Source organism: Salvelinus fontinalis, chromosome 3 (genome assembly GCF_029448725.1).
Source record: "Salvelinus fontinalis isolate EN_2023a chromosome 3, ASM2944872v1, whole genome shotgun sequence".
NCBI classification, from domain to species: Eukaryota; Metazoa; Chordata; class Actinopteri; order Salmoniformes; family Salmonidae; genus Salvelinus; species Salvelinus fontinalis.
Window position 1 is genome coordinate 10,773,437 of NC_074667.1, and position 13,314 is coordinate 10,786,750.

At 43.2% G+C, this 13,314-nt stretch overlaps 1 protein-coding gene across 3 annotated transcripts; it reads left to right on the forward strand.

The window, feature by feature from the left end:
* Position 1: 1 nt before the first annotated feature.
* LOC129838507 (uncharacterized) lies at positions 2–11,593 on the forward strand. Of its 3 annotated transcripts, none has more exons than XM_055905530.1 (9): positions 2–1,982; positions 2,112–2,148; positions 2,300–3,517; positions 3,593–3,634; positions 3,779–3,879; positions 9,740–9,801; positions 9,997–10,163; positions 10,421–10,648; positions 10,915–11,593. In XM_055905530.1, the coding sequence occupies exons 1-9, from the start codon at positions 1,896–1,898 to the stop codon at positions 11,322–11,324; spliced, it is 2,352 nt and encodes a 783-aa protein (XP_055761505.1). In that variant the 5' UTR covers positions 2–1,895; the 3' UTR covers positions 11,325–11,593. The 3 variants fall into 3 exon arrangements, with proteins under 3 accessions (XP_055761505.1, XP_055761514.1, XP_055761521.1); XM_055905539.1 differs by having other exon boundaries at positions 2,300–3,412; XM_055905546.1 differs by having other exon boundaries at positions 2,300–3,370.
* Positions 11,594–13,314: the final 1,721 nt, after the last annotated feature.

The following is a 13,314-nucleotide window of genomic DNA, read 5'->3' on the forward strand; positions in this document are numbered from 1 at the left end:
GGGGGGGGGGGGGGGGGGGAATCCATATCACAAGAAAGTTCTCTACTTGTGCAAAATGGCAAATGGTGTGTGAATGTCCTGCTTAACCTGTTTCTCCAGATGGTTACACCATCAATGGATCTGACGTTCCTTTGCACTTGATTCTAGAAACAAACTATTTATGTTATTTGAAAGATTGCTGGTTTATTATAACTCTTAAAAGGTGGAAACCGTAGCGGTGAATCTACCACGCCCGTTTGTGTGATATTACAACAACAAAGAATTTACTTAAAACAACACTGTTTTTTTTCCCCTTCATAATGAACATCATTGAACATCATTACACACACGATAGGACAGCAGAGTATACTGAGTGTACAAAACATTAAGGACACCTTCCTAATATCGAGTTGGACCACCTTTTGCCCTCAGAACAGCTTCAATTCGCCGGGGGGTGGACTCTACGAGGTGTTTAAAGTGTTCCACAGGGATGCTGGCCCATGTTGACTCCAATGCTTCCCACAGTTGTGTCAAGTTGGCTGGATGTCCTTTGGGTGGTGGAACATTCTTGATACACATAGGAAACTGTTGAGCGTGAAAAACCCAGCAGCGTTGCAGTTCTAGACACAAACGGGTGTGCCTGGCACTTACTACCATACCCAGTTCAAAGGCACTTCAATCTTTTGTTTTGCCCATTCGCCCTCTGAATGGGACACAAACAATCCATGTCTCAAGGCTTAAAAATCCTTCATTAACCTGTCTCCTCCCCTCCCCATCTATACTGATTGAAGTGGATTTAACGGGATCATAGCTTTCTCCTGGTCAGTCTGTGTCATGGAAAGAGTATGCATCCTTAATGTTTTGTACACTCGGCGTATGTAAAAAATTTTTACCACACTTATTGAGCTCCTCTTCTCCATTTCATAAACAAAACAAAAACTATAACAAATGTGCCTGGGGCGACCAGTGGCACCTTTGTGTAGATCTCAGCTTTAAATTCGTGCTCTTTCTGTATACTCACAACAGAGGAGGCTGCTGAGGGGAGGACAGCTCAATAATAATTGCTGGAATGGAGCAAATGGGGTGGCATCAAACCATGTGTTTGATACCATTCCACTGATTCCACTCCAGCCATTACCAGGAGCCCGTCCTCCCCAATTAAGGTGCCACCAACCTCCTGTGACCCACAAGCCTATAATGGAATTAACTGAGTCTGTACTTCCAACTCCATTTTCTGCCCTATGTTTGTTTGTTTTTATGTTTTCAGAAAGTGTCTTATGTGATGGATACCTGGAGTATTTTCATTTTTTATGACAGTGAATAAAAAAAACGATTCAAACATCAAACCTTGGAATCACTCTCGTGCTTCAAAGTTGATCTGAATCATAAAGCACTCACTAAAGATGCCATACCTTGATAAGCTTTGCTAAACTATTGCTCTATCTTTATCATCAATCAGCAGCATTAGGCTACTTAAAGTGTCCCAAAATAAGTATCTGTTCACTACTGTATACAAAACATCAAACGTTTAGAATAAACATCTTTACCATTAGATCATTAATAATTGATGGAATTGTCGTTCTTGTAAAATAGATTTGTATTTATAAAGTACTTGGTAAGATAAAAGTACAACATAATACTTGTTGCTTCTGAGATGTACAGCTGCAGAAGTCAAGTTATCTTACCTACAACAGTGTAGCAGTGACACCTAGTGGATACACCCCATATAGACCAGAAGCATCCGAATATCAAGGCGTGCTAATTAGCTAAATGGCAATATATTTCACCTGTTTACGTCCACTTTTAGCGGAAACGAAAAGAAACATCGCAGGAAATAATTGACAATAGCTGGGACAGTGTAGGAAGCCGACCTGCTTGCTAAATAGTGGAAAAAGTAAACACAACGTGACACAAAAATGTCACGAAATCATTCAAAGTTCATATTTGTACGTTCACTACTACTTGCCAATGGTTTATTTACCGCAAACTGCGACCTGTCCTGGGTAAGTAGATGACTGACTTCCTTTTATAAGCATTTTCCCTACATTTCGCTGGAGATTGTAGTTAGATTTCAAGTTGTTGACTAACATTCGTGGTTTAATGCTACCTCAACGTTTTTATTACGTCCTTAGATAAATAACTTTAGGAATGACGCTTACAACCCTCCCGGTAAGACAAATATTTATTATGTAGCCTTTGGGCCCTGTACTATGGTCTTTGTTTAATTCTCAAGTGTGTGTGTGTTGGTGGTGTTAGGCCTATGACTGACATTTGGACATTACTGGATTGTCCTCTACACTCTCTGTCCACAACTTCTCAGATGACAGTCATGGTAATGTGGGCAACGCCTTCTTCGCGCTGCGAAGTTGCCACCAGGTGATGCGCGGCAAGAGCGGCGAGTTCTTCTCCCCAGACTACCTGTGCTCCAACCCACCTCTCTGGTGCAACTGGACCATCCAGGTAGACCCTGGTAAACGTGTACTCCTCCACCTAGAGGACTTCACCCAGTCAGACGCATGCAGCGGGAAGCTGGACCAGATCCACCTGGACGAGCCCCTGGGGGTCGCGGGGGGTCACAGGATCCTGGAGAAGTGTTGGCGTGAGGCCAAGTACACGTCCCTCTCCAACATCCTCCACGTGGTTCAGCTGATCAGAGGCAAACCCAGTCCACCCCACAGGGGCTTCTATGGGCGATACGAGGCGTTCGTACCGCCAGTCACGTACCATGCTTATGGTGATACCACCGAAGAAGACTGGAAGCTGATGACTGAACCAAAACCGATAGAACTGGAACCCTTTCCCTCTCTGGGAAGTTTCACCAAGTTTCTTCCCGTGAAGAGGGGTGAACCTACGGAGGGCATTTTACTGGAGAGCCCCACCCCGCCAGCTCAGACCAACCCGGAGTTGGTGTTTGACTATTTTGACCAACTCACTTCCTCCTCTGTGTCCAATGAGCTTCCACCATGGGAAGCAGAGGAGCAAATGGTCAGAGAGGGGCTCTTCAAGTCTTCTCCTGTTCAGAGAGAGGAGGAAGTTTGGAACAGAGGAATCTCAGAGGGGACTGAAGCAGACGAGAGCCACCTGACAATGGAAGACTGGAAAGTGGGTAACTTGAGTGGAGATGTGGTGGACCGTGAGTCCCATCTGCACTTGACTCCCACTCCCCACATGGTGGTCACTCGTCATGGGACGTCAGGGAGGGATGCCACTCGGACCCACACAGCACACCTTGGAAGTGACGCCTCCACACGCCAGCCCCCTGTTTTGAATCCCAAATCCTCATTACGCACTCCGTCTGCTATGCGAAGGAACGTGGATGCTCAAACTACAGATTCCATTCCTCCTACAGAGTTGAACATCGTGTCACACACAACAGAGGTGGATGACCAAGGTGAGGATTCTGGCAATGAGGAATTGCTGAAAATGACTCTGGGTGAGTCTACAGCATCCAGTGACACTCATACACCCACTGATACCCAGGATCCCTTCAACCATCTCCCAAACATGGTTGAACCGTTTTTCGACAGCAGACGTTATGGTAGGTAGTCAGCAATTTAATTTGCATACTTTGTTGTCTGGTTTATGAAAACTGTCTTGCGTGTTTACTTTGCAGAGGAAGCCAGAAATCACACCGAAGTATCACACTTACCAGAAGGTGATTTCTTTTTTCTTTTCAAAAAGGTATTTTTAATATAATTCCAAGGCTATAACAAAAGTTTCAAGTCACTAGCCTTTGTACAATTAGTTATAGAGCTGTGTATGAGTATTAAAGTAGATGCCTACTTTTTGTATTTCTCAGACTACCTATTTGAAGTGGCTGTTGAAGTCAACTTCCTTGTGACGCCAGAGGAGAATTGGGACCATCTTGTGAGATCACTGTTGATCTCTGTGGAGTCTCTGGTGAGTTATCTCATGTACAATAGAGCCTGACAGTGGAGGTGTCATAATACCCATAAAACCTAGCAGTCAAACAAGGAAATGGTTCCAATCGTTTTTCCACCATGAATTTTCCCATGGGAGGTTTTAGAAACACTTAAAATAAGGGCTGTCGTTTTGTCTTACCTTGGCGTGACATTTTGATATCCATGTAAATCTCTCTTAGACAAGGTGAGAGATATTCGGCTCTATTTACACTCAGATTAAAAAATTCTAATAAGCATCAAAGTAGACATCATGCAAAACTACAAATCCCTGTAAGCTCCTGCACGTCATCTCTAGCTGACACCTTTGCTAACAGGTATTGTATCAATTTAAAACTTGCACAAGACGGTTCCCAAAACTGTCTATTTTAAAGAAATGTGGCCAACATGAGGTAATACAGAGATTCTTACCTTTGCCTCGATTCGACAGTCTCATCTAGATTATGGCATTTGTTGTTCTTTATGATGGCCAAATTAGTAGCCAATTAGTATTTCAGTTTTTTGGGGGGGTACCCCCAAATACAGGTGAATACAGTGCCTTTGGAAAGTGTTCAGACCCCTTGACCTTTTCCACATGTTAGGTTACAGCCTTATTCTAAAATTCTCATTAAACATCATATTTACATAAGTATTCAGACCCTTTACTCAGTACTTTGTTGAAGCACCTTTGGCAGCAATTACAGCCTTGAGTCTTCTTGGGTATGACGCTACAAGCTTGGCACACCTGTATTTGGGGAGTTTCTCCCATGCTCTCAAGCTTTGTCAGGTTGTATGGGGAGTGTTGCTGCTCGGCTATTTCCAGGTCTCTTCAGAGATGTTTGATCTGGTTCAAATCCGGGCTCTGGCTGGGCCACTCAAGGACATGGAGACTTATCCCGAAGCCACTCCTGCATTGCCTTGGCTATGTGCTTAGGGTTAATGTCCTGTTGGAAGGTGAATCTTCGCCCCAGTCAGGTATTGAGCGTTCTGGAGCAGGTTTTCATCAAGGATCTCTCTGTACTTTGCACCGTTCATCTTTGCCTCGATCCTGACTAGTCTCCTAGTCACTGCCGCTGAAAAACACCCCCACAGCATGATGCTGCCACCACCATGCTTCACTGTAGGGATGGTGCCAGGTTTCCTCTAGACGTGATGCTTGGCATTCAGGCCACAAGGTTGAATCAAGGTTTCATCAGACCAGAGAATCTTGTTTCTCATGGTTTGAGAGTCCTTTAGGTGCCTTTTGGCAAGCTCCAAGCGGGCTGTAATGTGCCTTTTACTGAGGAGTGGCTTCTGTCTGGCCACTCTATCATTTAGGCCTGCTTGGTGGAGGGCTGCAGATTATGGTTGTCCTTCTGGATGGTTTTTCCATTGCCACAGAGGAGCTTTCTGAGTGACCATTAGGTTCTTCGTCACCTCCCTGACCAAGGCCCCCCCGATTGCTCAGTTTGGCCGGGCGGCTAGCTCTAGAAAGGGTCTTGGTGGTTCCAAACTTCTTCCATTTTAGAATGATGGAGTCCAGTGTGTTCTTGGGGACCTTCATTGCTGCAGACATGTTTTGGTACCCTTCCCCAGATCAGTGCTTCGACACTATCCTGTCTCAGAGCTCTACGGACAATTCCTTAGACCTCATGGCTTGTTTTTTTGCTCTGACATGCACTGTAAAATGTAGGACCTTATATAGTCAGGTGTGTGTGTGCTTTTCCAAATCATGTCCAATCAATTGAATTTACCACAGGTGGACTCCAATTAAGTTGTAAAAACAACTCAAGGATGATCAATGTAAAACAGGATGCACCTGTGCTTAATTTCGAGTCTCATAGCAAAGGGTCTGAATACTTATGTAAATAAGGTATTTGTTATTTTTTTATAAATTTGCAAATGTTCATAAATCTGTTCTCTGTTATTGTGTAGATTGCTGAGGATTTTTATTTATTCAATTTTAGAATAAGGCTGGATTGTAACAAAATGTCAAGGGGTCTGAATACTTTCCGAAGGCACTGTCCTAAGTCACCTTGTCCTAGAGAGATTTACACGGTTATCAAAACGCCACGCCAGGGTAAGCCTAAAGGCCCCTGTGGGGGAAATTAATGATGGGGAAACATTTCCCTGTTTGACCTCTAGGCTTTATGGGATTTATGACCGGCTGTGGTTCTCTAACTTTCTTCATAAATGAATGTCATCTTACAGTGCCTTCAGAAGGTATTCATACCCCTTGACCTATTCACCATTTTGTTTACAGCCTGAATTCAAAATTGATTAAATATTAAATATTATTTTCTTTTCATCATGTTCCCAGTGGGTCAGAAGTTTACATATACTCAATTAGTATTTGGTAGCATTGCCTTTAAATTGTTTAACTTGGGTCAAACGTTTCGGGTAGCCTTCCACAAGCTTCTGAATTTTGGCCCATTCCTCCTGACAGAGCTGGTGTAACTGAGTCAGGTTTGTAGGCTGCCTTGCTCGCACACGCTTTTTCAGTTCTGCCCACACATTTTCTATAGGATTGAGGTCAGGGCTTTGTGATGGCCACTCCAATACCTTGACTTTGGAAGTATGCTTGTGGTCATTGTCCATTTGGAAAACCCATTTGCAACCAAGCTTTAACTTCCTGACTGATGTCTTGAGATGTTGCTTCAATATATCCACACAATTTTCCTACCTCCATGATGCCATCTGATTTGTGAAGTGCACCAGTCCCTCCTGCAGCAAAGCACCCCCACAACATGATGCTGCCACCCCCGTGCTTCATGGTTGTGATGGTGTTCTTCGGCATGCAAGCCTCCCCCTTTTTACTCCAAACATAACGATGGTCATTATTGCCAAACAGTTATATTTTTGTTTTGTCAGACCAGAGGATATTTCTCAAAAGTACAATCTTTGTCCCAGTGTGCAGTTGCAAACTGTAGTCTGGCATTTTTGTGGTGGTTTTATAGCAGTGGTTTCTTCCTTGCTGAGAGGCCTTTCAGGTTGTCGATATAGGACTCGTTTTACTGTGGTTAGAGATACTTTTGTACCTGTTTCCTCCAGCATTTTCACAAGGTCCTTTGCTGTTCTGGGATTGATTTTCACATTTCGCACCAAGGTACGTTCATCTCTAGGAGACAGAATGCTTCTCCTTCCTGAGCGGTATGACGGCTGTGTGGTTCCATGGTGTTTATTACTTGCATTTTCTTTAGATTTTCCCATGTTGTCAAGCAAAGAGGCACTGAGTTTGAAGGTAGGCCTTGAAATACATCCACAGGTACACCTCCAATTGACTCAAATGATGTCAATTAGCCTATCAGAAGCTTCTACAGCATGACATAATTTTCTGGAATTTTCCAAGCTGTTTAAAGGCACAGTCAACTTAGTGTATGTAAACTTCTGACCAACTGGAATTGTGATACAGTGAAATAATCTGTCTGTAAACAATTGTTAGAAAATGTACTTGCGTCATGCACAAAGTAGATGTCCTAACCGACTTGCCAAAACTAGTTTGTTAACAAGAAATTTGAAGTGGTTGAAAAACTTGTTTGAATGACTCCAACCTAAGTGTATGTAAACTTCCAACTTTAACTGTACATGAGTATTCCCACACATGACTGGAGACTTTGTAGAAGCACCTTTGGCTGCAATTACAGCTCAGTCTTTCTGGGTAAGTCTCTAAGAGCTATCCACGCCATTTAAAAACACAACATTATTTTCAGGTCTTGCCATAGATTTTCAAGTAGGAAAGTTCAAATTTTAGTCAACTAACGCAGCCACTCAGGAACATTCACTGTCTTTTTGGTAAACAACTCATGTAGATTTGCCCTTTTTGGGTTATTGTCCTGCTGGAAGGTGAATTCCTCTCCCAGTGCCTGGTGGGAAAGACTGAACTAGGATTTTTATCCTGGAAAAACTCCCCTTAACAATCACAATAATTCCTAAAACATTATGCAGCCACCACTATGCTTGAAAATATGGAGTGGTACTGTGTTGTATGGAATTTGCCCCAAACACAAAACTTTGAATTCAGGACAAAAAGTTGAATGCTTTTTTGCACTTACTTTAGTGCCTTGTTGCAAATAGGAAGTATTTTTTTATTTTGTGCAGGCTTCCGTTTCACTCTGTTAGTATTGTGTAGTAACTATACTGAACAAAAATATAAACGCAACATGTAAAGTGTTGGTTTCATGAGCTGAAATAAAGCTGAAGAGTTCCATATGCACAAAAAGCTTATTTCTCTCAAATGTTGTGCACAAATTTGTTTACATCCCTGTTGGTGAGCATTTTTCCTTTGCCAAGATACACCACACCTGTCAGGTGGATGGATTATCAAGAAGCTGATTTAAACAGCATGATCATTACACAGTTGCACCTTGTGCTGGGGACAATAAAAGGCCACTCAATGTGCAGTTGTCACACAATACCACAGAGGTCTCAAGTTTTGAAGGAGAGTGTCCACCAGAGCTGTTGCCTGAGAATTGAATGTTAATTTCTTTTACCATACAATGTCATTTTAGAGAATTTGGCAGTAACACCAACAGGCCTCACAACCGCAGACCACGTGTAACCATGCCAGTCCAGGACCTCCACATCCGGCTTCTTCACCTGTGGGATTTTCTGAGACCAGTCATCTGGACAGTGAATGAAACTGGGTTTGCACAACCAATATTTGTTGTGGGCGAAGCTCAGCAGCATGCTCGTTTCCTCACCAGAGTCTTGACCTGACTGCAATTTGGCGTCATAAGTGGCTTCAGTAGGTAAATGCTCACCTTCAATGTCCATTGACATGCTGAAGAAGTGTGCTCTTCACAGGTGAATCCCAGTTTTGAACTGTACTGGGCAGATGGCAGAGAGTGTATGGTGTCGGGGAGTGGTTTGCTACGGACAACAAACGGAACTGCTTTTTATCAATGACAATTTGAATGCGCAGAGATACCGTGACGAGATCTTGATGCCCATTGTCGTGCCATTCATCTGCGGCCATCACGTTTCAGCATAATGCATAGCCCCATATCACAAGTATCTGTACAGAATTCCTAGAAGCTGAAAATTGCCCAGGTCTTCCATGGCCTGCATACTCACCAGACGTGTCACCCGTTGAGCATGTTTGGGATGCTCTGGGTCGACGTGTACGACAGCGTGTTCCAGTTCCCCTAGCGACTTTGCACAGCCATTGGAAGAGCGGGACACATTCCACAGGCCACAATCAACAGCCTGATCAACTCTACGCGAATGAGATGTCTCGCTGCACGAGGCAAATGGTCACACCAGATACTGACTGGTTTTCTAATCCACTCCCCTACCCTTTTAAGGTATCTGTGACCAACAGATGCATATCTGTATTCCCAGTCCATGTAGAAGGGCCTAATGAATTTATTTCATCTGACTGATTTCCATATGAATTAACTCAGTAAAATCTTTGAAATTGTTGCATGTTGCGTTTTTTATATTTTTTGGTCAGTATACAATGTTGATCCATCCTGTTTTCTCCTATTACAGCCATTAAAGTCTAACGGTTTTAACGTCACATTGGCCTCGTGGTGAAATACCTGAATGGTTAACTTCCTCTCCGGCCACTGAGTTAGGAAGGACTCCTGTGTCTTTCTAGTGACTGTGTATTGTTACACCATCCAAAGTGTAATTTAGTCACTTCTCCATGCTCAAAGGGATATTACTTTTTATTTTATTTGTAGGTGCTGTTCTTTGTGAAAAACAAACCCATTCCACTTTGACATTATAGGTTATTGTGTGTAGGCCAGTGATGACAAAAGTCTAAATTGAATCCATTTTAAGCTAAGGCTTTAACAAATCAAAATGTGTAAAGACTGTATATGGCTTTTGGTCAATATTTACTGTGACTGGACTGGTGCAATTATTAATTTGTTTTTCAGGTTAATGAGCAGTTGGAAATTGTCCACAAACCCAAAACCCTATCCTCCAAAAGAATAAAAAGGTTGGTTTACTACATTTTGTAACCAAGAGCTCCAAATGCCTTTATTGACTGCAAACAAATACTTGTATTTTTACTGCATAAAAAGGGGTTGTTAGCAGTTGATTGATAAAAATACTAAACTTTTGCAGAAGTAGGCTACAACTAATGGATTGAATGCCTTTTAAAAAAAAATGTTTTGCTTTGTTGTATCAACAGGTTGAGTGCAGGAGTGCTTTATATCCTCTGGCTGCATATTGGGGGTGGGCCAGAAGGGGTGAAGATTCACAGGACCCTGCACCTGGCCCTGCAGGAGCTGTTGGAGATGGTGGTTAGCCCCAGGGACATCTCAACGCAGGGTGTCATCGTCTCTGTATCCACCGCTGGTAGGTTTCAAAGTTTCCTACAAACAAATATAAATCTGTAGCTTATTTTGCACTGTACTCTGATCTTTACAAATGGCACTAAAGGTTACTGCAGATGTTTAAGATATTGTGTTGTATAGCTTGCAACTAGGTGTCTTGGGGCTCAATGAGGTGAGAAATGTATTTGTTTGACTTTAAATCATTTGATTTGAAGTGATTTGTTTTCATATTTAATAACTCCATTAATCAACGTTACTTATGCACCCTTTGTCTCTCAGATGTGAATGAGTGTGTGACTCAGCTGGTGCTGTGTGACATCAACGCTGAGTGTGTAAACCACTTTGGTTCCTACTCATGCCGATGCCACTCCGGGTTCAAGGACATGTCTAGACTGGGCTCAGGTGGAACCATTTGCGTGGACACCAAGGCCGCTGATACGGACCGGCACAACGAGTCGAAGATTACGGTGGATCAGCATAGTCCTGAGCAGCAGCAGCGTAACACTGGTACTCCATAGATTTTGGTAGAATTATTGTTCTCTGAAGTACAAGGAAAACATACAGTATGACATTGGTTAGTTAAAAATCAGTGGCACTGAAGTTGATAAGTTAGACCACCACCCTAATATTCCCGATTTAACCCCTGAAAATGGGTTCGTTAGGTAACAGAATGTGTAACCCTAACAGAATGTTAGACAAAGGTGCATGGTTATGAAGGTGACTGCACTAGGTAAATTGTGTACATCTAATCCTTGCCTAACCTTTGACCTTAGGCTGTACTTCAGTGTGGTCCAGCGGGATGGTCAAAGGCATCTACGTGGTGTGCTTCCTGCTCAGCTTCCTCATCCTGCTGCTCCTCGGTACCGTGGGCGTGCTGTACCACCGCCACCACCGGGGGGCCTTCCTGGTCCACTGTCGGAGCAGCAGCCACGGGAGCGTCCCCCCCATCCCCCCTCCTGACTACAAAAACGACGGCAACGACAACACTTCCATCCGCACCAACTCGGAGCTGCCCCCTCCGCTCCCACCCATACAGCGCCCTAAGGAGAGCTGTGCTCGCTCTAAGGAAGGCTGGGCTCACCCCAAGGACTGCTGCCCCTCAGTGGACCTGCCCCTGCTGCGCTTCAGCCCCCTGCTGCCTCTTGATGGGTACATGGAGCCAGGGGAGGGTGTCAAGCTTTGAAGAGAAGATTGCTCTGTGATTGTCCTGAATGTGCAATGAGAGCATTGAGACCCCGTTCTGGGCAGGTTGACTTCACTGTTTCCTAAGTTCATTGTTTTTCTGTTTATCTTTGCCTTTTTCTCTATTTTGATGAAATATCTTGACTGTTATTACTTTTTGTATTACCTTGTCTTTGTGTGTAGTTTGGATGTGCTACTTGATATATTCTTTGGATCATTGTATATAGTATATTTAACAGAGTAACTTCAATTAAATAAATGTTAACTTGGCTCTACATTGAATATATATTAAAAACAAGATTTTTAAAATATTGAAATGGGGAAAGTACAATTTCTATAACAAAGTAGGCTTCTTTGTTTTATATGCAGGCATATCTGCTGTTTTGGCCTTATGCCTCAAAATACAATGTATTTACTTGAGGGGAAAAGGCCACAGAAAGCGGACCTTAAACAAAAATACCGATGTCACAGCGCTATTACGCGATGTTGTGCTTTTCCCACAAGGTGGCAGCGCGTGCTAGGAAGTGTCTCTGAAAAGCTTCGTTTTCGACTGGGTAAATACTAAGTTTGTTTTGCTCTGTGGTTCTTAAATATGTTTTAAAAAAACAAGGGTATACTGAAAACGTAAAACAAATACAGGAGCAGAGGCACGCACCAATGACCCCCACCGTCGGAGAATAGATGAGGAAACGGTAAGAATGAGCCATTGTGCCTCTGAAAGATGATGAAATTCTAGACCCCCGCGCACCTAATCTGTGGCCCGAGCTCAGAAATGTTAATCCCCAGTCTCTGTAGAAAAAAAACTTAGTGGTAGATTGTGTTTTGTCGGTGAAATGGCACGGTGTCAAACCGTACTCTTTCATTTGTTCCACTGCCAGAATGCTATGCAAGGAAATTGCATAATAAAGGTCGCTGACTGAATTTCATTAGGCTACCTGCTCTGCTCAGCGGCCTAACCAGTTATCCGAGCCAAATTATTAATATTTCAGGAATGACAGGACTATTTCAAATTGTGTAGCTAGGCCTACTAAAATTCCTTGCATGATTCACCAATGTCCACAATAAAACATGTCCACCTTTCTCTCAAAAGTGCTTTGATTGTAATTGGAGTGTAAAACATTGCCACATGCCTGGCTGAGAAGTTTGACATTGTCCTTTACTCATGGCATTGCCCTAATAAAGATAAACAAATTAATACAATATGGATAAGAGGGAACTGCTCTTTTGAAGGGAAACAAATCCCATGTGCATTTGAATGGTAGAGAAGGTAACTCAAGTTATGGGTGGGCAGACAGGTTCCTATCTGAATTGTTGCTATTGGATGAGGAGCAGAGTTTGCATTTTATGCAGGCGGGAAGTGCGTTTAACAGGCTAATCTTTGGCTGGCCAGGCAGGGTGGGGAGACAGGGTGGTCCACCTAGTCCAAACCACATTAATAGGCTTACACCACCTAATCCAAGGCAGTGTGCTGTCACATGGGAAGTCTGCTGACCTTACTTTATTTTATTGCAGGGCACTTGCTCTTCAGCCCTTTTGTGCTCAAACCCGCTCAAACCCTGTGTTCTTTTCAGGAGTAAATGTCCCTTTATAAAATTCCCGGTCCCTTTCCTTCATGTCCGTGTTCAAGGGCTGGACATGAAATGAGACTGTCACTGTGATGTGTAGACTAGACTTACCGCCACAGTAGTCCTCCAGCCCTGAGGCAGTACAATTTGAACAAACTGACTCGAGCCGTTCTATCAGAATCTCTGTCTCTTTCTTTAGGCCTATGACACATTGACAGTTATGTACAGCATAACAGCTAGACTAAATGTAAACTAATAGGCTATATATGCTAACATTTTGGTTGGAATGGATTTCAAGCTTGATAATGGATATGGGGTCCTCATCTGAGGCTTTGATCCAACATATTGTGTGTGTCTGTGTTTTAATGTTGTCTGTGGTGGTCTGGTAGGTGGGGGACAGACAGATCACTTCTCCAGATGTGCTCT

Bases quoted from the DNA above. Each gene is read 5' to 3' on its own strand.
- LOC129838507 (XM_055905530.1), top strand. From the start codon at position 1,896: ATGTCACGAAATCATTCAAAGTTCATATTTGTACGTTCACTACTACTT. The intron at 1,983-2,111 runs GTAAGTAGATGA...TTACGTCCTTAG, and splicing joins CAAACTGCGACCTGTCCTGG to ATAAATAACTTTAGGAATGA. The intron at 3,635-3,778 runs GTGATTTCTTTT...TGTATTTCTCAG, and splicing joins AGTATCACACTTACCAGAAG to ACTACCTATTTGAAGTGGCT.